The sequence below is a fragment of the Ophidiomyces ophidiicola genome (assembly GCF_022830035.1).
Source record: "Ophidiomyces ophidiicola strain CBS 122913 chromosome Unknown scaffold_11, whole genome shotgun sequence".
Classification (NCBI taxonomy): Eukaryota; Fungi; Ascomycota; class Eurotiomycetes; order Onygenales; family Onygenaceae; genus Ophidiomyces; species Ophidiomyces ophidiicola.
Window position 1 is genome coordinate 440688 of NW_026054651.1, and position 26938 is coordinate 467625.

Consider the following 26938-nt stretch of genomic DNA (forward strand, 5'->3'; position numbering starts at 1 on the left):
GGTTTTCGTTTGATCGTTTCCGATCGCCTGTTTTCCTTCCATCAACACCTACCGCCAAACAACATCATCTCTTTTCGTTTTTCTTTAAAGCACTGGTATGTATGTAGATACTGTTTACTAGTAGTCGCCCTGATGTCAGGGATGGTACCAGAGTAAACCCTCACCATCTACGGAGTAGAATGATTGAGTCAGAATTTGGAGGATAAGCGAAGGTACCAAATCTCAAGAACACATTAAGACGGAACAAAAAGCAGTAAACAAAGGGCAAAAAAATGCAATTGCATCAACCGCGAATCGAACGCGGGCAGCTTGCTTGGAAGGCAAGCGTCATACCACTAGACCATTGATGCTATCTTATCATTGTGGAAAACTTTCACATTCTAACTACTTAATCAACTAGTTAACTAGCTAAACCAATTAAGTTACCTACCTAGTTAGTTTAGGTAGCCATCCGGCTAAACCCGGAACAGACCGGCGGAAGATCCCGCTATCAATTACAAACACTGTCCGTTTTGCTCTGAACAATTGACCTTTGACACAGCAGCGAGAATATGTACGCAGTAATAGTGCGAAGTACGGAGTACGGAGTACACAGCCAGGCTACTCTAGATAGTGAGCTCTCATAGCAGAAAGTACTGTAATACGGGTCATTCCCTACTTCTTTGGCAATAACCATTGCGAATCAAACGGCGATACGCAGGGGCTGGGCGGGTTGGAAAGACCAGAGCTTCGTCGGTTCCAACCTTACATATACGGAGCTATCTGGGGTTGTTTTGGGAGCAAATTGGATTGCTATCATGCCGATTTTCGCATCACTACGGAGTACGCGTGCACTCACCCAACGTGCGGTCCCTACCCGTCTATGCATACCTATGCATAGTTACATACATACGTTCTTGAAGCTGGGGAGTAATTGACCCCGGTAGCGTGAACTCCCAAATCCGCCTCTTTGGGCTATCCAGACATGCTCAAGATAATATAGAAGTTTTTGCATTGCTGTCTCTATATTTGTGTGGCAAAGTTTATTTGACCGGCCAGGGTCAACAACAAACTTCCTTCTCTACGCCCGTCTCTCCATCCACCCACAGCTTCTTCCTTCACCACCCTTAGCACCACATACTCACCTCTCCTCGGCCTTGGTCTGGGCAGGTCATGTCCACTTGACATACTTCAAGCCCAAAAAAGAATACAATATAAATAAGTGTCAATCTGTCAAGTTTTCCCGCAACAGGTCAGAGTTGTGCGGGGTTACCTTACCTCTATCGACTTTGCCACCTGATCAAAAAGAGAGAGCAAAATCGGGCGCTTCCTGTCCGGCGAGCCAAGAAAAGAAACGAGAACACAACCTGAAGCTTTGTTTGCCGACAGCATGGACTCATTCGATCCCCAGGTAGCATACGAGCTGTCCAAGCTAGACCCAAACGTGCCCTTCCGAGCGATCAAAGCGCATTTACACCATACCTGGGCCAAGACCTTTTATTCCCGGCCGGAACTTTACATCCAGCCCGAATCCGTTGCTGAGATTCAAAAAGTTGTGAATCTAGCGCGGAGATGTCGACGTCGGCTTGTGACAGTCGGCAGTGGCCATTCGCCTTCAGACTTGACTTGCAGCTCCTCATGGATCATCAACCTCGACAATTTTCGCCGTATTCTATCGTTCTCTACCGAAACTGGAATCGTAACCGTGGAATCAGGGATAAGACTCTGGCAGCTAGGCGACGAATTAGAAAAACGAGGCTTGATGCTACCGAATCTAGGCAGTATTGATAGCCAATCCATTTCGGGTGTGATATCGACAGGCACCCATGGAAGCTCTCTGCGATTTGGCCTATTATCTGATTCCGTACTCTCTCTGTCCATAGTGCTTGCGAACGGCCAGGTTGTGCGATGCAGTAATGCAAATAACTCCACGTTATTCCGCGCGGCTCTTATATCTCTGGGCGCAATTGGAATCATTACTGAAATGACAATACAGGCTGTTCCTACGTTCAATATCGCTTGGAAACAAGTTTTGAAATCTCTTCCCCAGGTGCTAGAGGACTGGGACACCGGACTGTGGACAAGCTCCGAATACGTCAGGGTATGGTGGCTACCGTACCTTAAACGTGCTGTCGTTTGGCGTGCCGACAAAACTGAGCTAGAGTTACGGAATCCGCCTTCAAATTTCTATGGGGGCCGACTGGGGAACGCAATTTATCAACATTTATTATACCTATCAACCTATTTTCCAAGGCTGTTGCCATGGATTGAATGGTTTATCTTTGGCATGCAATATGGCTTTAAGCCTGAAAAGTGCGTGACGGAGGCTGTTCAGCCAGGTCGGACTGGCTTGTTGATGAACTGTCTATACTCTCAATTTGTCAACGAATGGGCCATTCCGTTAGAAAAAGGACCGGAAGCAATAACTAGAATGTCAGCATGGCTCAATGGCGATACTAAAACTGCGAATATACCGTTTAGCCCTAAAGACGTTTACGTGCATTCTCCCATCGAAGTTCGTGTTTCCGATACGTCGAAGTCAGCCACTCCCCGCCCTTATTTGGATCCTTCAAACAGGCAGGGCCCGACCTTGTATCTCAATGCCACTCTCTACCGCCCCCACCTTCGCAACCCCCCTTGTACTGAGAGGTACTATGAAGCATTTGAATGGCTGATGCGCGAACTTGGGGGGCGCCCTCACTGGGCCAAGAATTTTACCGAAACCCTCGGTCCGACTGAGTTTCATAACATGTACGGGAATGACCTAGACGAATGGCTTCAAGCTAGAAACGAAGCAGACCCTGAAGGAATGTTTTTGGGTGAATGGCATCGAAGAACACTGCTCCCCGCTCAGAAAATAGAATCGGATGACCCTTTCCCACTGGCAGAGCGAGAGCAAGAGCGCCGAAGATTCGGTAAATTCGGCGCAGGCGATGGTCTTGAGTGGATTGGAAAGAAAGCGTGGACCCGCATAACAGATCAAACTGAAGAAGGTGAAAAGAACGGCACCCCTTCCACTCCTAGTCCACCGGCAACGACTACCAGTGAGGAGAGTTTTGACTACTTGGCCCGTGGTGAAGCAAGTATCATGGTCGTCTAACTTTGTCGGATGACATGGCTCTCCTTTTGTTGCCTTCCAGTGTCTTTGATTTGTGAATAATTTTGGTGCCAACTGTGTACTGTTAGAGCTTTGGTTTAAAATACGCACATCTTCGTGACGTGGATGGCCTCGACAGGCCAACCTGTTGCCCAGGCAGGGAACGTCTGTTATCCACAGGCTCTTGTATTCCTCCGCTGTTCATGCGTCACCTGGCAGTTTTCATCTGCGCCATGATATTATGTTTGCAGGCTTTGGAATGTCACACCTTCCGGGCTATTTCACCGTTCTATCGGCCCATCCCGCGTCTTTGGTATTTGGTATGGCTCTAGTTTGCATTCTTCCTGCAGCGGTTGTTACCACTGGACGCTCATGCAAGCTTGACATCATTTAATTGCCAATACCACCCCTGTTATTATCCTCCTGGCGCCCAAGCTGCATGTGAACGCGGCTTGGGATTTGGGCCGCACCATGCTACTTTCCAGCCAAAAGGCTATTCGATATTCCGTGGTTAAGCGGTGATGTGATGAGGTTCAGGGACCCTTACACTCCATCCCATCTCTGTTATTTCTATACAACTTGTCTATAACATGAATACCTTCAGATAAAGCGACATGCATGACTGGAGTTTTCCATATCAGCTCAGTGCCGACCGTTGAACACCCTTGTTCAATTGCCGATGTTGTGCAGATGCAAAGACCGACCAAACTTTATCCACCTCTGTCACTCCTGTTTGGCTGAACTTCGTGTCAGCTCCCGTTCTCAAAAATTCGGCCTTGTTTCTTTGGGTTCATGCACTCTGTCATGGATAATTTTGGCCCCACCTTGCATGGCTTCTTGGGTATCCTCGTATGCAACGAATTAATTATGCACATGTAAAGTTGCAGATCGGTGGTCTTCATTTCCTGTCGGGTACAAAAGAAGACAGTTTTGAGCACGACATTTCTACGCCCTGTTGTGCATTATTTATGTTTTCAAAGTCATCCACAAGATGACAGACCTGTACGTGATGAAAGTTTGGTTGTCGGATATACACAGATTATTCTCAACGGATCCGAGTACACGAGATAATCCTAGTGCTCCAAATCAAGTGCCGATGGCTGTTAGCTAAGAGTTCACGTCACCCGGACCCAGTTCTTCCATCATACCAATAAGCTACATACGGTATCGTTTGCTGGCATTGCTGCTGCAAAAGATGCTGGGCATCACACACAGACATACGTATTTTGCCAACCGTTACGTGATCCTGACTGAAAGACATATATATTTAGCGAAGATGGGTGGAAATTGCCTATCACATTGAAGTACTTGACAACTCGACGCGAGGGAGGGATGAGAAGCCAATAAGCTATAAACTGCGCACAGTCGTGCTTAATCAAGACTACGGACAGGTTGAACTGGAGTGCTGTAGATAGGGAGGGGCTTGGAGGGACAGGGTATCACTTGGTGATGCTGAAAAGGAACTGTTTTGTAGGTCACAGCGACAATACGGGAGTATTTTGAAATATTTCCGTCGTGGTGCGCTTGGACAGGGTCTTCCCCAGCTCGTCATTTGACCAGGCTGGTTCAACGACAATGCCGAGATTGATCCTAAATACGACAGGCGCACAGCTGTCTGAACCGTACTACACCACATGGTGAAAGATCTGACTCTATCTCACAGTTCCTCAGACTATATGAACTGCGTGAGAGGAATTTCGCCACGACTTGGAAGTCAAATTGAATTTCATGACTAAGCAATTGCAATGACAATACGCTAGTGAAACCTAACTAATTGAAGCAAGGCCGATCTAAACCAGAAGCAGTCTAGCCCATAGCCTGCTATCGACGGAACGCCATGTATCAGAACTTCGTACCATCACGGCTCAACGGCGATGTACGGCCCTGAACAAATAATTATCTGCTATTTTTCAAGCTGTGGGATATGAGTAACTTGCAAGCTAGCGCTACTCCGCGTCTAGGTCGTTTCTACCTCCTAAATTCTGCTTCTTGAAGAGGCTGGGGCATCGCATTTCGGATTGCTTGAGAACAACTGTACCTTCTTATCGGGGCTGGAAATCAATGAATACATATTTAGCCCCCTGTCGGTACCTCGCACTTTGTTCTCGCTGGCCTTTATGGTATCTCAACGAAACCATGATTCAACTTATCAAACCGGGCGCATGATCGATCAATATGAAGCACCCGGACTACTAAATGTCTTCGATGTTAAAAAGAAACAATTCATAGATAAGAAATGCGTGGGAAAGGACCGAGTTTGGTCACACGTTGGCGAGCACAGCAAGGCATTAATCTGACTAAAAGGATTGGCCCGGATACAAGATCCGGCTGTCACAAAATTCCAACTCTCTGTGTTCGTTGCCTGTCACAATCCATTGCTTTTCGTTTTGCCAGGACTGCGCCCGTAATGGGTATGGAATCGCGTTTAGCAACAGTTCATTCGATGGACCGTCTCCTCAGTCTCTTTCCTTTTTGGTCCTCGAGCAGGTAAAATAGCATTCTACCGGGCTTGCTGGGCATGGTTTTCCACGTCTCTCCTCCGTACCCTGCGCAGAATATTACTTACGCTAAACCATCCTCTTTACCGGCAACCATGGCTCAGGATGAGAGACGTGAGTCGTTGATTTTCGAGATTGATGCCCAAAGAGTCAGCTTGCCATTTCAATACTCTGGTCCCTATCACGCCACCCCGCCTCGTTTCACACCCTTGATTCCTTTCCTCTCTTTCGCTGCCAGTTACCGGGTCGGGCCGCGTTTTGTGAGTTTTTTCGTCTCTAAACCCCGCGCAACTAACGTAGCTTTTCCGGGTCACGCTGCTTAGACGCACAGTATCGTTGGAATGCCGAGAGTTTTTTCCAAATTTTTCCAATGAAAGTACCTGCTAGCGGCACGTCTCCCCTGGAATCACCCAAAGCCTAACTATAGCTGAGCGCGAATTTTTAAAGGAGGGGCAGACAACTGTGTAAATGACCATTTCCGGTACATTTCGTGACGAGAAATTGAATTTTCCACGTCATTCGGGCTTACTCCATGGTTATCAAATCGGCGAGGAAACGAAGTTAGGAGAAATACAACAATTAGGGGGGTTGGATGGTGGGCTGGCAATCCTGTTACAGTAGACGTTGATCTCGTACCGGCCTTTCATCCCCCCCAGCACTTGATTTCTATATCTTGTGTTTTCCCTTCTCCCTGTCGGCCTTCTTGGACTTTTTTTTCAATAGTGACGCTTTGCTGGACACGGATTTTACTTCCTTCTCTATCATATCTCGCCACTTTTCTACCATCCAATTTCTACCCAGCCACATTTGAACACCCTGAGCAATCTCAGCCAATGCCGCAACCACCCACTATCTTTCCGAAACCTCATGTTTCGGTCAAGTTGCCGGATGCTCTGTCCGCGACCAGTACACTGGTGACATTTCCAAGTTTGAGGCCGTCGCAGCATGCAGGCGATTCACTCTCGCATCAACAGCTATTTCGAACTAAACGGAAACACGTCCTTAAAGCCTGTGATCGCTGCAGGGTGAAAAAGACAAAGGTCCAGTTATCCCAGACTCTATCTAACTATCTTTCATTGGCAACCCTTAGGCTATTGCTTATACCTTTCGTTTTACAGTGCGATGGAAACCAACCATGCTATCGCTGCGCAGCATATAATCACCCTTGCCTCTTTCGCGAAAGAAAGGTTACCCAGACCAAAGCATACTCTCGAGGGTGAGGCCGCATTGTCTCTATCGTCGGATACTTTCCTTTGTAACGCTAATGAATCTTGCCTATCTTACAGATTCGTCGAAATGCTTGAATCTCATCACGCATTGGTCGTGAAAGCATTACAGCAACTGTATGCTCATTGCATCAATAACAAATGTTTTCCAGGGGAGCCAATTGATGTCGTGGATGGCTATCCTTTGACCCACGCTATCTTGGATAGGCTCGGCTTGATTAAAGAGGCCGAAGAGAGCACCTCAGAGGGACTGGACACGGACACCATCGAAACATCACAGTACTGGAGGCCCCAACGTCGGTCTTCCAGTTCTATTGATACAGAGTATGCTTCGTCTATGCAAACCAGCCCAGTTGAGCGATCTCCCATTAGTGACTCCACCTCAGAGTCCCCAACTTCAGAATCCCATCGCGGCCCGCCACTTACTAGCCTCCAAGGAATTTACTCCTCATATGGACCTTACCACTGTCCTGATGAGCAGGCTTGGCCCATGGATGCAACCACCCAAGTTATGGATTTCACCCATCCAACTGCCACAACTGGAATTCAAGTCGAAACCCAATATTTACCAGCTCCAACTTCAGCTGTAGGGCCGACAAGCACCATTTGCCATGAAAATTCTACCAGTCACTTAGCAATTGGCAACACTACTGGACCCACTTCGCCTGCTTGCGGGCATACGGGCTATACGGGACCATTTCCCAGTATATCCAGTTTCGCTTACCAACATTCCGGTGACGGTACTCAAGGAGCAGATCAGCAGTACGAATGGGCGCCCAATCTATGGGACAGGTCAAAGAGTGGCCAGCCTCCGAATGTCGAATGATCATGAATGCCTCTTACCAGAGCTCTAGTTATATGCACAGTATGTACGTACGTATGTACATACATACATACATATGCTATTGACGAGCTCTGGACAATAAAGACCTGTGTTGTTCCCCTCCTGATTTTACACCATTGGTATATTACGGCAAACTGCTTCAAGATAGTTATCCCTTATGGTGCTCTTTTCGGTAGCACATCGCCTCTTTCCTGTTATCGAGGGCAAGCCCAACGCTCTCAGGAACCCACTCTCGCTCTGTTTTAGAGATCCAAGCCATGTTCCGACAGATGAAATTGGCTTTTTTCTTCTTGTCTCTGGCCTTCAGGGGATATCGGGTATGTACGGTTCAACAATATGCCATCTAAACCCATCACCGTTTGATGGTCTCCTCTACAACAATAGGGATGAGAAAAGATCGCAAGTTCTCTCAGAAATCACCTTTATCCATTTGCCTTCTCTTGTGCATCTACTATCAACCATCTCTAACTTCAACATTTGCTGTACTACTTCCAAAAATACTCTTTAGTCTCTATTTCTTTTATTATTTTCCTTCTTGGTTGTATCCTTCTTATTTTACTACTCCCAACCCGGCCAGAATGGGACTCACAAACACAAAAGCAATTTTATACCCTAGGCATTTGCATTGAAACTGGTATTAACAAGAGGACTCCACATAGATACCCACTTTCGTTTTTCATTCTTACCCCTGTCTTTAGCAGACAAATATTCTCTGTCGTTTATTATCTTTTCGTTGGTAAATAAGCACATTCCATTGTATGCAGAAAATGAGAACTGGGTCAAAAGTTCCTTGACACACGCTAAAGGGATGGTGTGTAGCGCGAGGGACCTTCGTTTCTTTCTACTTAGTCTTTCGTTCTTTGACTTGGAATGTTATGAGAGACTTGGGCCTACTTTACTTGCAGTGCAAGACCAGTACGTTCCGTTGGACGGTCTTTTACTCTGATATCTCCAGGTATTATGCTTTTCTGGTTATACTCCAAAATACTTGGTATTGGAAGGTTATGAGACCCCGTATCTCGATTTGAACGGTAATACCGTTTGCCGTTGGTAAATGATTTGCCAGAGAGTTGAGCTGTTGTGGTTTCCTTGATATCGCCTTTCTAAGTACTCCGTATTGGATGGCATATTTCATTTTCTTTTATTAAAAAACACGAATTACCCCCACATATATCAACCAGGAACAGGTGTGGTTAACATAACATTTTGGAATATCGACCCACAACTTTCGTTGCCTGGAACTAGAGTTTTTAACAGTTGAACATACAGATGTTAACTGAATACCTTGGATTCTCCAGTGAAGAGACAAATCTCTAGTACAATTATTCTAGAGTAGATGCTACTCAGTACATAAAAGGAGAGAGAAAACATACATTTACGCTCCCTTGCCACTCGGATTGGGGATTCAGGGAAGCCGGGATTGAAAGCTTAACGGTTTCTTCTTGGCTCTTATAATCTGAGCCCCGTTTCTGCCCTTTCTCTGGGGAATTGCTGAATCTAGATAATTTGGCTATTATCAGAGATCTGGATGAAGATATCCGGAAAAAATATGCATTCATTGATATCCCCCACTGATCCATGTCCCAGCAGATTATAACCTTCGTTGCTACACCAGGTCTTACTTAACAATTAATTCGTAAGTACATATGGTTCGCAACGGTAAAAACCGCTGGGCCCCTCACGTCTGCTGTGAATTATGAGTCAAATACTCCATACATGTTCAGCTATTTTATAATAAGATTGGCCCCAGTGTTGGGTAGTGATGCTCCTTACGGAGTGGTGTAGTACCTCCAGTAGAATGTGAATATGATGGATCCTATGTATAAAGTATGAATGTAGCTCACATAGTTCAGAACGAATAAGAGTTTCATTTTTCATATATAACTAGCTTCTACTCATACCATCTACTAGATCGACGTAGTCTTTCAGCGTAGGTTTATAATAACAGAGTTGTTTTCCAGCTTCGGGTTCTAGTCTTCTAGAGCTGGAAAGTCTTGATACATAATGGGAGTGTACGGAGTATGGAAAACCCAACTTTTCCCCTTCATCTATCCCTGTCAGACCTGGCGACAATGATTGCTGGCTTATGTCGCCTCCTGAAAGGGAGAATTTTCCTTCCCGCTGACCCAAAAACATCTCTCGAAAATAAGACTGTTCTCATTACTGGCGGCAACACCGGCCTGGGCCTTGAAGCCGCTGTTAAATATGTCAATCTGGGTGCGGCGACAGTGATAATTGGGTGTCGCGATATTGACCGTGGAATACAAGCTAAATCAACTATCGAGGCGCACACACATCGACTGGCTGTAGTCCAGGTATGGCCGTTGGACTTGAACAGATATGAGAGCGTGGTAGCCTTTTCAGATCGCATCAATCGTGAATTTTCGCGGTTAGACGTCGTGCTGCTAAACGCAGGAGCACTACATCGCCAATACAATTTATCTCCGGAAGGATGGGAAAATACTATCCAGACCAATACACTATCAACGGTGCTTCTTGCGTTACTACTTCTCCCAAAACTACGACAAAGTCACAGTGATTCGGGGCCAGCTCACCTCACATTTACATCAAGCAGCACCCATAAATTTGTGCAAGAAGGGCAACTTGTCGGCTCGGAATGTGAAAAGATCCTTGAGCATATAAACCAAGAATCAACTTTCGCTGGTAGGCGGCAATACAACGTCTCCAAGATTCTCCTCGAATTTGCGGTCAAAAGCATCGCACAAACTACAAGACGAGAAAATGGAACTTTAGATGTTATTGTGAACTCAGCTAGCCCTGGGTTTTGCTCCACCAGTCTCAACAGAGAGTATGATAGCTTTATAGAGCGTTTTTTCAACAGAATCTTTTACACGATCTTTGGCAGGTCTGCGGAACAAGGTAGTCGAACACTTGTGAGCGCGACCCTGCTTGGAGAGGAATCTCACGGGAGATGCTGGATGCACGATACATATCCTGAGTTAGTATTTCTTGAGCATTTGTCCCTTTTTTCCGTGTAAGACTGACCCCTGGCCCAGTATGTCGCAGTATCTAGTTTCTACAGTGCAAGGAAAGGAGCTACAACGAAAAGCCTGGAAAGAAATTATCAACGAACTAATGCATCAGCTTCCCTCTAGGGAAACAATGATTTGTATTAAGGAGCCGAGGTAATTCCTGATTCTTTCAAGCTGGTGTTCAGGGCAATCGGTTATCACCAGCTACCCGCGCCATGCGCCCTTGTATGAGGTGGTTCGTTTGGGGTCTCTTAGACATCAATTATGTATTTATTTCAAGCTAGGATTGTCAATATGTTAAACTCAGTCTGTTGGCTCATAAGGAAGATACTTCTGATATTTCATCTATATGGCTTTGCTCTGGAACTTGGCACATCGCCTACAGCAGCTGAAAAAAAGGGAGAGGTTGCGCCTTTCGACCATGCCTGTGGTTGGAAGACATTTGTTAGCAGTTAGAATAGAGAATGGATTTAATCTACTGGCTGGGGTTATAAGTAAGGGTATGTCAGGCTCAAAGTGAAGCAAAGCTTTATGCTTCTCAAAACGAGGCCGAAGCAATCATTAGACCGAGTCATCGTGGAGCCATCATAAATCCTTAAGTGACACATCTTACAATTTTCCAAAGGATTGAATCAACAAATCGCAGGTAAGATCCTTATCGTCAAAAGGTCTTTCGATTGGCTCCAGTGAACCGGTAGGCAATGAGAAATGGCTAGAAGCAACGGGAGAGCACTGGAAACGGGGAAGAGACTGCTTAAGTCTTGCATTTCCGGTCTTAAGCCGGTTCGGCAACGAAGAGCCATCGATTTGGCGATCTTCAAAGTCAATCTCGGGCCGCGATGGAAATTAGTATCACATGCATTAGTTAGCTGGCCGTTCGGCAAGAAGCCAGGAATACGAGAGAATTGATGCAAGGTCGGAGACTCAGCAGTGAAAGCGCCATGGCTGCAGACCCAAGCCGAACGAGCCATGTAAACTCCTAGTCTTAGTATTGACAGTGTGCAATTTTCTTTTGATAGGGTAACATAGAATAATCGTAGGTGGATTGTAATTCCCTGTTGTGAAAACTTATGTTTAGAAAGGCGAATAATTCCAACTGCAAATGACAGTTAATTGAGTCTAGCAACCCGGTATGGTTGTAAATATGTGTAATCCTTGGTGCATGCGCCGAAATGAAAGAAGCCCATAACCTTGTAAAGGTTGAGTTCATGCTGCATGGTGCAGATATGCATGATATTCTACCAGGCAACCTGAGATATTATTTCAAGGAAGCGAATATATAGAGAAATGCTCTCTTCACTTAGAACTGTGAGGAAGAACTGAAGACCACAATGACGCTCCAGAGAGCTTGGGGCACAGTTTGATGATCTGGAGCCGCAATGTACGGGGGATTGAACATTTGCTCGTATTTGGGAACAAGGGATCTGCCTTGGTTTCCAATCTCGCCGGGCGTGTGGTCTCAACAATGAGCGGTTCTAGACACACGTCGAACTGCTGATATGACATTCTGCAGTAGTGCGCTTCCCTTACAAACATTTATTATATAGCAGCCCCCAAGAAGTCTGTTTTAGTTGGTTTTAGTTGCTCCACTTGACAAAGCGCTGTTTGTTGGTTGAACTGGTTGGAACCGTCGCAAGGTCAGAATTTCTCGTATTGCGATGAGACTGTTATTATCAGTAAACCTAACTAGTAGTAAAGATATCTCGCAAAGCTGACACATTACGCGTAAATAAAGGAACAGCACCAGGGTGGTAGTGTTTTTTTCAGCTTGGAACCGGGAGGGTTGAGCCATGGACTGTTTCCGGGGGCTTGTTTTTGAAAGGGAGGCTGTTCGAAGGGTCAATGCACAAAATGAGAATGTGAAAGAAGTCGATTGGGTGAGCAGTAGGATCTAGCATTTTAATCAGGACTGCTATCAGGACAAGTTGGTCCATTCCCATCCACAAAATAGCTGCTGCATGGTCAGACCAGCTCGCCAGGAAATTGTCGGGTCTAGAACAAGGGCTAGAGCCTCATTCCCCCGCAGTATAAAGAGCCATCGTAAGATTAATGCCCAAGATGGCCTTCCATGGCGCAAAAAGCAATGAGTCTGACGCTTGTCCTGCCCGGGATTTATGTCGGGGATGTTCAACAGCAGAGATCCTTCTCCCACTTCGTTTAAGCATTGTTCGAAAAAATGCATGTCTTTTATTAAGCCGCCTTTTGCGCCAATGATATTGTTCTAGTCTAAAAGATATCGACGACACGTATCATGGAATTCCTGGGAAGATGCTGCCGGCAGTCGCCATGATCCCGAGAAATTTCCATCACCACCATCTCTTAGGCCACAGCAATTGCTGTAAGAAGTAGGGTGATGGTACCTATGCGTATAATTAGCTATGACGATCGCAAGCCTTGAGCGGGATAACTGGCAAGTGAGCTTGGACCTTGCCATGGGGCTTTTTCTCAAAGTCAATCAAATTCTGCAGGCATTCGCTTGCATGCTTACCATCGGTGGCGATATATATATATCCCCAGCTTTCAGTTTGACGAAGGAGATGTCGGGATTCATTGCTGGAGGTGCGAATTAACTTTGAGTCTTTGATAATGGACAAATCGCGCCAAGCTCCGCGGCCATCATCGCGGCCTCAGCACTCCCACAACCCATCCTCCTTGCCAAACACCGCAGGCCATTCGATTTCCAACACACCTTTGTCTGAACTGGGGCTCGCTACCATATCTGCAGCCGGGCAAATAGAGCTGAAGGTGGCCATTCCCCGACTTCAACGCTCAGTTCCCAAGCAATCGACACCTGCTCCCGATAGACAGCGTGTGAGCCATGCCTGCGAGCCCTGTCGCCGACGGAAGTCCAAATGTGATGGCAATCAGCCACCATGTGGCAGGTGTCGAGAATTGAAGATACACTGCTTCTATGCAGATGGAAAAAGAGAGAAGCTGAAACGGCAGGTTTCCCGTTCATCATGCACTTCTTCATGACTACGGCACAGACTTAGCCGTGCTACTGTCTCCTCTCTCCCTTATCAGACAGATACCATAATTTAAACGCGTCGACACTCATCTATACCCTTTAGCGTTTGCTGAAATGCCTCAACATTAGGAATGCGCGGACCATGGCCGCCAAAGTGGAACGATATGAAAATCTTCTCATAGAACTTTTAATGAGTCAAGACGCTAGTAAACAGCAAATAATACGAAATGTGTTAACAGAGGCAAGTGAAGTCATGGTGATGAAAGGAAATGGCAGATATACTAGTCTCTCGCGACTCAGCACCACACGCTTTACTGATGCTCTTGACAGAGTCGTTACGCAGATGATGACTCTGCCTCAGGCGACGAGGCAAATGAAGAGGAGCAATCTGTATCTGTTGCGGGGTCTTCCCCTCGCTTTCAAGATCGGCCTCGACACGCCCTTATGGAGCTGCTTGGGTCTACGGGGTATTTTGGAAGCGCCTCTGTTGTCCATTGGATGAAGGATGTGATGGTCAAGCTGGCTACATATGGATTTGGTGAAAAATGTTGAATTTGGCAATTCCCTTTCAAAATGTATGTACCACTAACACATTTATAGCTCGTCGTCCAGCGGCCAGTGGCCTTGACGGCTTATCAGCCATGACAACCGAGTCCCTAAATGAAATTAATTCGCCTCTACTTCTGGGTTTTTCCTACTTTTCAAACGATATCCCTGAGCCCCAATCAATTACCACTGCGTTTCAATTGCCCCCTGAATCAACAGGAGAAGCACTACTAAACTCATATTTTTCGACTATTCACATGCATTTTCCCATTCTTGTGGAAAGAGAGTTTATATTGCAGTGGCGCTCATATTGTCAGACGACACAACCACCGAATGGCAGCTGCCTTTGGGTGGCAATTCTGAATGTAGTATTTGCTATTGGGGCATTATATGCTGAACGTGTCCAGATCCAATACGAATGTCTGGAAAACCATACCATTTATTGGATTCGATCCCATGTTTTGGGGCAGGAGCCAATTCAAATGATTGGTTTGCCTACAATCGAGCACATTCAACTCCTGACAATCAGTGCTCTGTATTGTATTGCAAGCTACCAGATCAACAGGTAAGACTTTTGACCCTATAATGCTCGTATATTGCTAAAATTTGGGTATAGAGCTTGCTACTTGCTTTCTTTAGGAGTTCGATACGCCTACAACCGAGCGTTGCACCTCTTAAACGCCACTTCGAGTTATTCTGACGAAGAAACAGAGCTTCAAGTGAAGGTTTGGCATTCACTTTGCTCCGCTGAACGATTGGTTTCCCTCCTAACCGGACTTCCTTCTTCCATTCAAGATCGATTCGTTCCCACACAGCTACCAAATGCCGCCCATCCTACCAGCAGGTTCGAATCAGTTACTATCAACTCTGTTTCTACTTGTCATGCATCACCGTATTGTCTCAATACTTTTGCCAATGGTCTCCGCTTAGATGCCATTGTGCAAGAAACACTTGTTGCGTTATACGGTTCAAACACGACAAGATGGGCATCAACACGAGTGCAACAAATTGTCATTGAGCTTGACGAAAAGCTTACTCATTGGCAAGCCGACTTGGCACCAGGCGCCATGATATGGGTAGAACACGGTAGTGATGACAGTGCGCCCTTAGTAGAACGCATGTACTTGTCTTTACGGTTCTTGGCTACAAGAATACTTATCAATAGGCCTGGACTTTCTGATACTTGCGAATTAAATACCGCAATTTCACCTCAGTACGAACCCTCTCGGCGGTCGCTGGAGATGGATGCCGCAATAAGATGTATATCTGCGGCCAGGAGTCTGGCCCGATTATTCCCACATCACTTTGACGCTGCCGAGTTCTACCGTACATCCCCTTGGTGGTCGGTTGTCCATTACCTGATACAAGCCGGTGTGGTATTAGTTATGGAAATATCATTTGATGTACAGCATCTTCCCACAGAGGCTGATAACATCATTGCCGAGTCAGCACTCATTATTCGATGGCTGCAGACTCTATCTCATACAAATGACTCTATTCACCGGGCGTATATGAGCTTGAATCGACTCTTAGAGCTCGCTTTGGAAAAGGCTAGAAAGAATCCCAACAGTGTTTTAGGGCTCACTTCGAACACTTCAGACCCCCAAACTACGCCCTCTATAGTGCCCGCTTTCCATGCCCGGGACCCCAGCTTTTCATGAGGCACCAATTGGCCCCCTGCTTGACTTTATTTGCATTTTCGTACTGAAGGCGGCCGTGGATCAACGGCCTAGCTTTGCGATGCGGCTGGTTTCGGTTTTAATTTGGTAGATGAGCATAATTGTTTTAGTTTACAATGCGACTTATAATTAGCACCTACATTTAACAGATGCAACATATGGCTCTTGCTGATCTATTTACGGCATTATTTGAAAAAAAAATCCTAATGTGGCACGAATCTCCTTCTATTATCTACATGTCTACTAATTTCGTTGGCTTGGGTATATTTTTATAACATATAAAGAGATCGAGGGATTTAGGAAATAGTTTGTTTCTATAACATGCTCTGATAAATTTGAGGCCCATTCCCAACACCTGAGCAGCAATACATAGAACATATTTGAAATGAAGACGGCATTCGTTTGGAGAGATAACAGCACTAGGGTAATTTGAAGAAGTAGTTAAACCAAAGGAGCCCAGGAGTGCATGGATGGGTATGGCGATGTATGGCAAGAATAGGAAGCGCTGGACCCAGGAGTCGTCTCGTAACTCGAGCGACACCACCCCCCAAAAAATAAAAAGAAGTGAAAAATTGAGAATAAGTAAGGCCCGCCATTAAGTAAACCAGAAGAAAAGTAAAAGGAGGAGAAACGGCACCCTAGACCATGTTGGTTCTATTACATATACATATTGCTTTTAATAATTGATTATTCTCCATCCGTATCTGTTTCTGTATCGGTCTCACTGGTATCGTCGTCAACGTCACCATCCGTGTTGCTCTCATCATCACTGGACTCTTGGTTTTTAGCGGGACGTTTCTTCTTAGAAGCCGGAGCTTGTCCAGTTTTGAGTGCTTGCATTTGGCCGGCAAGTGAATCTGTTGATTGGCTCTTAGTCTAGGGAATAGGGGGGGAAAGCGTTAAAAGGGGGATTTCATACCTTGATCAGGCTCACTGATCTCATCCTCCTCTGCTAGCTCCTCAGCTTTTATGAGATCTTCCACTTGTAGAACAATGTCTGTTGCTGTGTCAAAGCCAATATAGCTATCGCATACAACAAAAAGAGTGAATGGGAAGCTTCCAATCTGTGGGGGTGCTTGAAATTGCATTTTCAGGGTCTGCATGTTGAAAGTAGGCTTTCCGTCTTGGTCGAATATAGGTTTATCAAAAGTCGTGAATGTAAATGGCGGTACAGCCATCCTGTCTGATTTGACGTCCGCGAGGAAGATGTGCCATCGAGGAGAGTGATCACGTGCAAAATAAGGGGCGTGAGCCAAGGGTGGTTGGATTTCCTCTTCCTCCTTCTTTGGTTCCTTCGCGCCCGACTCAACGTCGTCTACCTCTGAATCAATATCTTCAAGGTCACGTTCATTGACTTCGGGCAATTTGGTATAGCCGGGCGGAACAAAACGTCCCTTAACAACAAGTTGGACAAGGCTGCTAGGCGTTATCGTTTTCTCTCCAGTAACCTTGAAGAAAGCTTTTGATATCTGGAAAGCGGGAATTTGTTTTGCCACAGATATTGCTACCCGGTATTGCTCCTCTGTAAGTAAGCCTGGGCCAATTGTGGACTTCCTTCGCATTTCTTCCGACCATCCCATGTACCCCTGGACTGATAAATGGCGTTTGGAGAATTCACCCTCAACATTCTGCACAATCTTGTTGTTAAAGTAGGGTAACTGAAGAAGCGGTGAGGATGATGGAGGTGTAGCTTGTATAATATGTTGCGAGATGTAAAACGAGCCCAGTATTGGCTGTAGGTTTCCGAATGACAGGGATATTGATATTAAAGCGTTGTTAAGAGAGAGTGCGATAGGAGCAACTTCATATTTCTCTAAATGAAAATTAGTATTGTCTAAACAATTAAATGAGAAATATTCAAACCTTCATCAAGCATCAAGTTCTCAAGGTCCACTCTTCCAAGGTACGCCCAAAGCAGGGCCAAAGCCTTTCTTCTTTGTTCACTATCAAGTTCACGTAGAATCTGTCGATCTTTCAAAGAGAGTCCAGCGGCAAGATCTCCGTTCTCATTTTCGGCCAAGATTTTGCTTTCCACTGTAGCTAATCCTTTATGGGCTTTGTCGTCTGTAAGCATGTGATTGAATTCCTCTCCGGAGCTAAGCGCGTTCACTATACCACCACCAACCAAGTCGGGCTTGTATTCTCGAAATATATTGCCAGCACTGGCAATAAGGACCTTATCTTTGGTATATCGCTGGGATCCATACCACCATTTACCAACAATATATGGTAACAAAACACCAAGCAGTAAACCGTACACAAGAAGTACATATTTCCCATTTCCATCAGTAACGATAAATTGGGGTAAAGCAATACCGATGCTGAAACTTTGCTTCCCATCAGGGTGGCCGTATTGGAGATAATTATTTCTGATTTCTTCGTCGGTCAATGCCTTGTACGCTTTAGTCATTTCAACGAAACGATCATTCAGCATTTCTAATGTCTCGTTTTTGGCCGGATCAGGTCTAATTTTGTCAGGATGAAATTTCATCGAAAGTCGTTTATAATGGCGGCTAATGGCTTTTTCATCTGCGCCCTACAGAAACATATGCGGTAGAAAAATCAGTCCGAGGCCATAAAAATGGGGAGTGTAGGTGGAGAAATTTTCATACGCGAGAAACTCCTAGGATATCATAAGGATCCCAGATCTTCGGTACCGTTCGCTGGGTAACGATGATCAAATACACCATGTACGCCATAACGGCATAGCCCATAGCAACTGTGATGAAACGCTTTATCCGACGCTCCTTGCGCAGGAGCTTCTGCTTCTGTCCTTGAATGAGATTGGCATGGTGAGGTTTAAAATCGGATTGTATGCGGGGGGCGGAGATTTCAAGGCCTGGAGCAGGTCAGTAAGTCCAAAACCATGGGGTGGTAATTTTGAACGGAAGCCGCTTATTCGGTAATGCACACCTTTGGTAGGTTTGAGGAGGGAGTAAGTCAGCGGTAGAGTGACAAGGCCAGTGAGAGTCAGAATGAAGAAGGGAAAGAATTGGCCCTAAAATGTGAGAGTATTAGCAAAATGACCACAGAAAGGTTTATGAGGAATGTAGCCTACTTGCTCATCATAATTATAGTCTTTCGATGACATCTTGGCTGTGCTGGCACGGCGAAAATATCGCCTCCGTCTGAAGATATCACAGCTCGTTGAGTAAAAAAGAGGCGGACATGGAGTGAATACACCGAAAAAGGACGTTCCTATAGCTGAAAAAACACAATCTCAAGGAAATTGGATGTTACAGAGCAAGTCCCAGAAGCGCCAGGAAAGCGAATAAAAAAGGGCGAAAGCGACGAAGAAGTGCAGCCAGTTGCAGGTCTCGCCATCACAAGCACTCCGTGGCCTTTTCAAGGCGCCTGATCGGGACTAGCGTGACAGGTGGATGGAAATTATGAGTAAAACTACCCCACTTAGCCTATTTAGGAATAGAACAATGATATGCTTTACTAGAATTGACTAGCTTCGTTTTGCCTGTTCCAAACTGAAGATTGAGGTATATATGTACAGAAAAACACATTCAAAATTCTATAAGGATTTGGGTATCACCGAACTTTTATCCTTCCCAGCATGAAAAAATATCAGGTGCCTGTGTTTTCTTGTCTTTTTATAATCGTCATATCGAGGTGTGTGTTGTATGGCAACCGCAAAGAGAGCTCAAGCGCCAAAAGATGTGCCATCAGCACACGTCGGTCGCGAGCACCACCCATGCGCTGGCATAAATACTACCAGGGATCAGAACGCCTGATCAAGCAGGTATATCCCCGACACCTTAACTCATTTCTCTTGACATATATAAGTGGAATGTGCTCCGTACGTGTGTATGTAACGCACATTCCTCACAGCAGGGACTCCGCAAATCGGTGGGAAGAGGCTATAAGAGACCAATCCAGTAACCACGTATAAAATGGCACCTTCATTGTTACGAGTCAGTCGCCTCATACTGATCCACACGACTCTGCGGCCGATAGTTGGTGGAAGGGTGCGTTTTTTGGTAAGAAAGTGGTGTTTTGTCCAAAGAACAAACATGGTTTCGTCGGCGTATCCCGCTCGATGTCTAGTATCATAAGCCGTGGACAACCATTCGATAGCGAGAAATGCTGAAGGATACTGAATCGAGGTTTCTGGGGCGTAATCGCTCCGTTAACGTGGCTGCCGAGGGCGATAAGGGTTTGGCTGGAGAATGGTTATCGAGATATCTTTCATGTATCGATGTAGTCTAAACCACCGAAGAACTCCAACATACGGTAGCACAGCTCGACATCGTCTCCAGGTTCGCCTCCAAAAAGACGACACTGCTCCGTTTCGAATCGGGTAGTGGGTTGATATTGCCCACGCTCACGGGTCTGTGATGTAGTGCATCGGTTTTGCCAGGCATGGGAAGTTTTACCGTCTCCAGCTTGAGGTATTCGAGGGTACAACAAGAGCCCCCTAGGGCCGGCGTATTGATAGAAGCTTGGGAAGAGGGTCGGATCAGCCTGGAGCTGGGTACATCGTTTTGCGACAGCATTGGCCCGGTGCTGGGGGCGTTGTCGGGTTCGGCGGCGATTGTGCTTCTGGCCCATGGTGAGCTCTGCCAGTCAACGATATTATCGGGCTATAGCTCAAAGAAAAGCCGGCACAAGGTGGGTGGATGACAGGGTCAAATCAAATCTCAAGGGGCAGAATGTAGATGAGAGCCAACACAACCTTCCACCGAGCACAACCCCAAGAGCGCGAAGGCCCTTTTAAATGGGGAGATGCTGGGCGGGAGGAAGAAGGAAAAAGAGTCATAGCTGTTGACGGACGGGCGAATAAATAATGAGAAAGCGAAAAAATTTTTGGCCTATGACGCGTGAGTCACAGCCCTGATTTGCGCCTGATGACCCAATGAAGCTAAAATAATGACGATTCAGCGCCAAACATTCGATGTCGGAGGCTCCAAGCCTGACGAAACCAGGTGGGCCGATCCGAGCCCTTTAGGCTCCGGCGCTATCGAGCCTGTGGCAAGGCGCGTCCACAGCTCACTTGTCGCTTGTGAGCGACATCGCTGCGTTTATCCGGATCACGGTGCAACCACCCGTGGGCCGAGCAAGAGCGTGACTCACACCAGACGGGCGCATGAAGCGTCCATCGGACTACTGATAATGGTCGCTATCGTTCCCGCTATCTCCTGGAAAAAAGCATTGTTTTTGTGGAGGGTGGAGGGTCATGCCACAAATGCATCCGGGAAATTCTCTTCGGCGACGATAGCCGCTCGATCGTTTTAGAATTCGTGGTGTGCCTTGGCTCTTCGAGAGCTCTAATAAATGGCGTCATGGCATGCAGGGGGTCTGCCCAGAAGCGCAGAGAACGATAACAACTGTGATACTCCTTACAGGCAAGACCAAGGAATTCTCGTAAGACGAACTGCATATTGCGTAGAATTTTCTATTCAAGAGACTGCTCTATGCCTTTCCGGATGGTTTCCATCATCGCCTTGCCTTTCGGCGCTTTCGTCAAGTTTTCAAATCCATGTTTTGTCACCAGGATGTCGTCTTCTATCCGAACTCCGCCTACAGGCATATACTTTTCTAGCACTTCCATATCAATGTATTTTGATAGTGGTTTCCCTTTAGCATCCTCGATCGCCAGCTCCGAGAAGTATATTCCGGGCTCCACCGTTACAACCATCCCCGGCTTCAGATAGGGTGCCGATAACGTACAAGGCGAGCGACAACCAGCCAACGATACGCCCTGATAATACTCTCCTTCAAGTGCCATAAGTGGCTTTGATGATACATCGTGAACTTCCAGTCCGACATGGTGGCCTAGTCCGTGAGGAAAAAATACCCGCGATACCCCCGAATTCAAAATTTCCTCTGGCGAGCCACCTTTCAAGATACCCAGGTTGACCAAACCCTCAATGGCAATTCTATGTGCTAGAACATGGAGATCAAGGTACCTCACGCCTTCCTTGATGCTACTAATGCAGCTCTCCTGCATGCATTCCACCAAGGTGTATATGTCCAGAGCCTCAGAACTCGGCCAGCGAGGACGTGTTGGGAATGTTCGGGTGATATCACTTGCGTAACAATTCCACTCCGCACCTGCATCCAGGCAGACTAGTTGACGGCCCTTCAGAGGCTGATTATTCTTAGTATAGTGGAGAATAGCCGCGTTTTCCCCTGAAGCAGCTATGATCTCATATGCCTGGTATTTGGCATGTTGTGACACGCATGAATTTAAAAATTTTCCTTCAATTTCAGCTTCGTTTTGCATGCTGTGTACGTTGAGAAGAATTTCTGTGTGTGCCGATGTCGATATATCGTTGGCACGCCGGATTAGTCCTATCTCATGCTCGTCTTTGATTTCTCGACACATGTCCATAGCTGGTACAAGAGAGTCGTCATCGAAACGCACATTCGCTGGCCGTGCTCCCGGAGTTTGATTGCTATGGATCACGTAGATTACTGCCTCAGCGACGTGGCCATCTGCCCAGTTAAGAACATCGTCGCCAAGTTGGCTGGCATATCTGACATCACTAATATCGTATCTGATACTATGGTGTTGGCTTCGGATACGGAAACGTGATGGAGAATACGTTATAAGAAATCAGAAAGCCTACCTTGAAAGGGCTTGCTTGCGCCCAAGTGTTGGGCCTGTCCAGATGGCGCGTCGAAGCCTGAAATCGGGCACATAAAGAGTCAAAATATCCGACCCGATATCATAGGTCAAATGGCAGTCTGGTTCATCCACACCTGACAAGTAGAAAAAGTAACGTCTTTGCCTAAAGGGTAATGCCTGATCAGAATCTTCTAGCAATCGAGTTTGCTGGCCCATCAGATATACGAGACCCTTTGTGGCTCGAAGCCGGGCTGCCACCCTACGAGCATGCTGTTTTGCTACTCAGAACAGTTCCGTTAGTACTCTTGTAAAGAAAGCAAGTAGCGTTGCTGATATATATAGCTGACCAGGATATTTATCCAGCGTCGTTCCGCCTGAGCGGATACACATTGAATATCCACCAGACTCCATGAATGATAAGTTGGTGTTCACCATTTTGCTCATTCACTTTGTGGCAACGCTTCTCTATGAATATGACGTAGAGGGATGAATGGTAAGTGGAATAAAATAGTCCGGGCCAGCAAATGGCACCGCTAAAATCTACCTGGTTACCTGTTTAACTTCCGCGTAGTTAAGTTATTCGGATCGGAATACCAATAGTCCGAATATGTAACTAGCTAGTTAACTAACTAACAGGTAGCGGTTAAGTATTCTTTAGAGAAAGATGTCGTGTACCGAGTGGTGGATTTCATATGGGGAGACTGGTCTCGCAGGCAGCTGGGCCCATAGCTTCGCCAAAAGGTCGAATTCAGTAGTTTGTTAAGTTGGTAACGACGGTGTACTGCCTCCTTGGGAACTGATAGGATTGTCACACTCTAATCCCACCTCACTACAACTAGGAGCCACTCGTTAATCCTAATCTGCATACATAGTGTTATGCGTAGAATTGAGTTGCGTATGATCTGGAGATTTTTGGACTTTTTTTTGAAACCAGGCATCTTTGGATCAAGTGCGAATTTGAAAAGAGAATCATTCACTATTTTGAAAGTAAGGCGCGGTGAAGCAGTTATCCACTCTCTATATCGAGTATGTACACCATTCAATGTACAGGTTACAAGTCGATTTGTCAACCTTCGGCTTCTACACCCTTTATAAATAATAGGTAGAAGAAATCCCGTACTTCCAGCCTGCTGTAAATGCCGGGGCTATTAATGATCCTTAACGGATGTCGCTCCTCCCACTGTTCAGTACGCATGGTACACGATTGATAGCTCGGCTATATTATACTTATGCAGGAGTTTGGGGAGTGAAGCGGCCTGCGTGTTGCTTAAGCTCGCCACCGGAAAGCCGGAAAGGTCTCGATCCTGTTGTTATGTGTCGGGCTTGTGTCAACTGCCGTTCTTCGACAGCGCTCCGACGTAAATTGTACTGGGGGCTAGTTAGATAACAACCGTTTCAGACCTCCAGAGCCGAGATGAAAAAGCGAGAAGGACAAATCCCCAGCAAGAAGATGTGGCCGATGAGAAGATGCGCAACAGTCCTTACTATGTAGTTGGAAGGACGGAAGCACAACAGTAGTAAAAACACATCCGCCAAATCCGACGGCGGCCTTGGTTCATAGCTGGCAGTGGAAGGGTTTGGCCGACGGTTGAGTTTCGCTAGGCCGCCCCCCACCGAGCCACCGCCGAGAATGACGCCTGTCCCAGCGTTTGACGCCCCAGACTGAGTCCTTGTATCATCCATCACCGCAACACCACCAGCGTCTCTCATTTTTAGCGGTATTCCACCTGCGAAGTGCACGTATCAACTACTCCCTACCTCAAGACATCTTTTGTCCCACTGCACCCATGAGCGATTCGAGAATGAACAATGATTGATCGAGACGGCTTTATCACCGCCCGACCCACTCTCACAACCTCCATCCTCGACACGCGGCCAACACCACCACCGTATAGTCCTATTACTCCTCGATACCACCCATACCTACAAGCGCCAGGTCCCGCTCGATATGGATATCCGCCATCACGAGTGAGCCCGGGCGACAGAACCGCCATGTTGTCCGTGAGTGGCAATGTCGGGTCAACGGGAAAGGGCATCCTGATCGGGATACTCTCTGCCTTGGGATCCGCTGGAGTTGCAGTTATCGTTCTCGCTATTTTCTTCCTACTCAGATATACTCAAAGTGGTCGTATTATTCTCGACCGCCTGGGACGGCCAGGGGAATTTGACGATGAACAAGCGTTTGCTAGGGAAGAGGCTGAGGCCCTAGAGTCGATGGATGAGCTGCAGCAGGCAGAATACCTCAGAGCCAAAGGTACCATTTCTTTCCCTATCCTAATTAATATTTTGCCCAAGGTATACACTCTGGAAATATTTGGCTAACCCACTCTTCCGATCTGCAGCCTTTGTCCAGGCAAATCGCCCTGAATCAACGCAGACCGATATATCCTTATCACAGTTCCTGGCAATCCAAGAAAAAGGTGTATCTGCATGGGAGTTTGAACCTGAATTAGAGATCGCGAATTGCTTTGTCGAAGCGCGGACGGAGATCGAGTTCTTCGACTCTGAATGCAGTGTCCAGAGCAATCTACCCGTCCCAAAACAAAATGAGGTATACTACTGGGAAGCTAAGATATATGATAAACCTGAGTCGAGTCTTATCAGTATTGGCATGACCACAAAACCGTATCCTTTGTTCAGATTACCCGGTATGTGTGGCGATACTCCTACTTCATGAGAAACACACTGATTTTTTGGTCGATGAAACCCAGGCTTCCATAAATGCTCTCTAGCTTATCAGTCCACGGGCCACCGCCGATTTAACCAGCCTTTCACCCCTACTCCATACGGCCCTGAATTTGTGCAGGGTGACGTTATCGGTGTTGGTTATCGGCCACGCAGCGGAACCGTTTTCTTTACCCGAAATGGAAAGAAGCTGGAGGATGTGGCTCATGGACTCAAATCTCAAAATTTTTTTCCAACTGTTGGGGCGAACGGCCCGTGTACGGTTCACGTTAATTTTGGCCAACTTGGCTTTGTTTTCATTGAAGCAAACGTGAAAAAATGGGGCCTCGCACCTATGACCGGAAGTCTAGCTCCTCCACCTCCATACGGCAGCGAGCAAGGTAGCATCCTTTTGGAGACCGGCCGTGAAAGCACACATACACCGCAATGGTGGGATTCAGCACACTCGCGGACCAGAAGTGGCACCGTTCGGCTCAACCAAGGCGGCCCTGTTCGCTCTCCTACAGATATTTCTCTGGCGCACCTTCCACACATGTCTCCGCAACCGGACGCCGATAATGGGACATCTGGATCTGTTAACGCTCCCATAGATGACGACAACCAAACGATACGCCCTCCCGTGAACCCTGATCAACCGCCTCCCAAATACTCTAGCCCTGGCACAAGCCCTCCAGATAGCCACGATGGCGACACTCGAATCGATATCGAACCTAATACTAATGATCCACCAATCCCATCCTACGATGTTGCCGTGTCCTCCAGTGCCTCTGGCCAACGCCAGTAGCGACATCCCCTATGTGTTATTTTTAGACAACGCCCCGGCGCCTAGACAGCGATTACGCACAGCTGCAGTCTCCCTACTGAGTACATATGAGTGCATCGGTCTCTTTTTTCTTTTCTTTTCTCGAGTTTCAAGGTTTAGCGGTCATGCTGTGTCGTGGCGTTGACAGGGTGGTTGGGAATACGAGGCGGTAACGATCGTTTTCATATCCATCCTATTGTTTTTGCGTTTTGCTTTGGCGTTTGGTGATATTATCGTACCATTATACCTCAATACGCCGGGTTCAGCTACTGTTCCCTGATTCAGTAGTTATGGGGGAAACAATCTGTCTTGGTTGATGTTGGAAGGTTTTTGATTCCCCAGTTTCATGCCTATACTCTTTTATGGAGTGCATACCTACGGTCATTTTGCACAGATTTTACACTATATTCCTATTGATATGTATCTCCACCGTACATACCCAACTACATACATATATCCGGACATTCTCAAACTCTTTTCCGCCCCAGTACTCTTCCAACAACAACGACCCCGATGGCCCTGATCGCACTTTGATAATGATGTGGGTAAGAGGGGCGGAAACAAGGGTACTCCAGGTATCACAACATCGTAAACCCTTGGTTGAAAGGTGCGTACGGACTATTCCGTGACGGCTCAGGCATTCCAGCAGCCAACACTTCTCTTAGTATGCCGCATAAACGCCTCTCGCTCGGTCTCTGCATGTCACCCGACAGGGAAACCTTAATTTGTGTCTGCCCGGGCCGACTTTACTCCGGCATGAGCGCCATCGGCAGCGCTCGTTCTCCTCAGAATTCAAGGAGTTGGAAGCAAGAGTCAGATAAATACGTTGGTCTTGTAGTTGGGGACGCTGTCTCCAAGCCATATGGAAAACCTAGACGTGCAACCTACCTCCAGTTAGTTATATGGTCTCTTTGTCTGGAGCAATATTCTCCCGCAACTGATCGGCCGAAGGAGTACCCTGTAGTCTCCATACGTATGTGCCCCTTCTCCTGTCATCGTGGCAACGAATCCAGCATCGTAGAACTCCCTCGATAATATCAA

At 46.6% G+C, this 26938-nt stretch overlaps 7 protein-coding genes and 1 non-coding gene across 8 annotated transcripts; 5 read left to right on the top strand and 3 right to left on the bottom strand.

Moving 5' to 3' along the window:
• Positions 1 to 279: 279 nt before the first annotated feature.
• LOZ57_003434 lies at positions 280 to 350 on the bottom strand. Its single transcript has one exon. It is a non-coding gene; the product is annotated as a tRNA-Gly (tRNA).
• Positions 351 to 1369: 1019 nt separating this feature from the next.
• On the top strand, positions 1370 to 3079 carry ALO1 (D-arabinono-1,4-lactone oxidase; the record flags this gene model as incomplete). Its single annotated transcript, XM_049252483.1, has 1 exon — positions 1370 to 3079. The coding sequence occupies one exon, from the start codon at positions 1370 to 1372 to the stop codon at positions 3077 to 3079; it is 1710 nt and encodes a 569-aa protein (XP_049108657.1).
• A 3440-nt stretch (positions 3080 to 6519) lies between these two features.
• On the top strand, positions 6520 to 7626 carry LOZ57_003436 (uncharacterized protein; the record flags this gene model as incomplete). Its single annotated transcript, XM_049252484.1, has 2 exons — positions 6520 to 6599; positions 6693 to 7626. The coding sequence occupies 2 exons, from the start codon at positions 6520 to 6522 to the stop codon at positions 7624 to 7626; spliced, it is 1014 nt and encodes a 337-aa protein (XP_049108658.1).
• A 2090-nt stretch (positions 7627 to 9716) lies between these two features.
• Positions 9717 to 10794, top strand: LOZ57_003437 (uncharacterized protein; the record flags this gene model as incomplete). Its single annotated transcript, XM_049252485.1, has 2 exons — positions 9717 to 10603; positions 10662 to 10794. 2 exons carry the CDS (start codon positions 9717 to 9719, stop codon positions 10792 to 10794), a joined length of 1020 nt encoding a protein of 339 aa, XP_049108659.1.
• A 2953-nt stretch (positions 10795 to 13747) lies between these two features.
• On the top strand, positions 13748 to 15812 carry LOZ57_003438 (uncharacterized protein; the record flags this gene model as incomplete). Its single annotated transcript, XM_049252486.1, has 4 exons — positions 13748 to 13861; positions 13936 to 14143; positions 14206 to 14716; positions 14768 to 15812. 4 exons carry the CDS (start codon positions 13748 to 13750, stop codon positions 15810 to 15812), a joined length of 1878 nt encoding a protein of 625 aa, XP_049108660.1.
• Positions 15813 to 16517: 705 nt separating this feature from the next.
• SEC63 (secretory subunit) lies at positions 16518 to 18921 on the bottom strand (the record flags this gene model as incomplete). Its single annotated transcript, XM_049252487.1, has 6 exons — positions 16518 to 16687; positions 16750 to 17643; positions 17694 to 18366; positions 18443 to 18669; positions 18744 to 18828; positions 18889 to 18921. The coding sequence occupies 6 exons, from the start codon at positions 18919 to 18921 to the stop codon at positions 16518 to 16520; spliced, it is 2082 nt and encodes a 693-aa protein (XP_049108661.1).
• Positions 18922 to 21234: 2313 nt separating this feature from the next.
• On the bottom strand, positions 21235 to 22845 carry LOZ57_003440 (uncharacterized protein; the record flags this gene model as incomplete). The annotated part of the gene is made up of 3 exons (XM_049252488.1): positions 21235 to 22345; positions 22412 to 22688; positions 22758 to 22845. The coding sequence occupies 3 exons, from the start codon at positions 22843 to 22845 to the stop codon at positions 21235 to 21237; spliced, it is 1476 nt and encodes a 491-aa protein (XP_049108662.1).
• A 1557-nt stretch (positions 22846 to 24402) lies between these two features.
• On the top strand, positions 24403 to 25879 carry ssh4 (the record flags this gene model as incomplete). The annotated part of the gene is made up of 3 exons (XM_049252489.1): positions 24403 to 24664; positions 24753 to 25058; positions 25122 to 25879. The coding sequence occupies 3 exons, from the start codon at positions 24403 to 24405 to the stop codon at positions 25877 to 25879; spliced, it is 1326 nt and encodes a 441-aa protein (XP_049108663.1).
• Positions 25880 to 26938: the final 1059 nt, after the last annotated feature.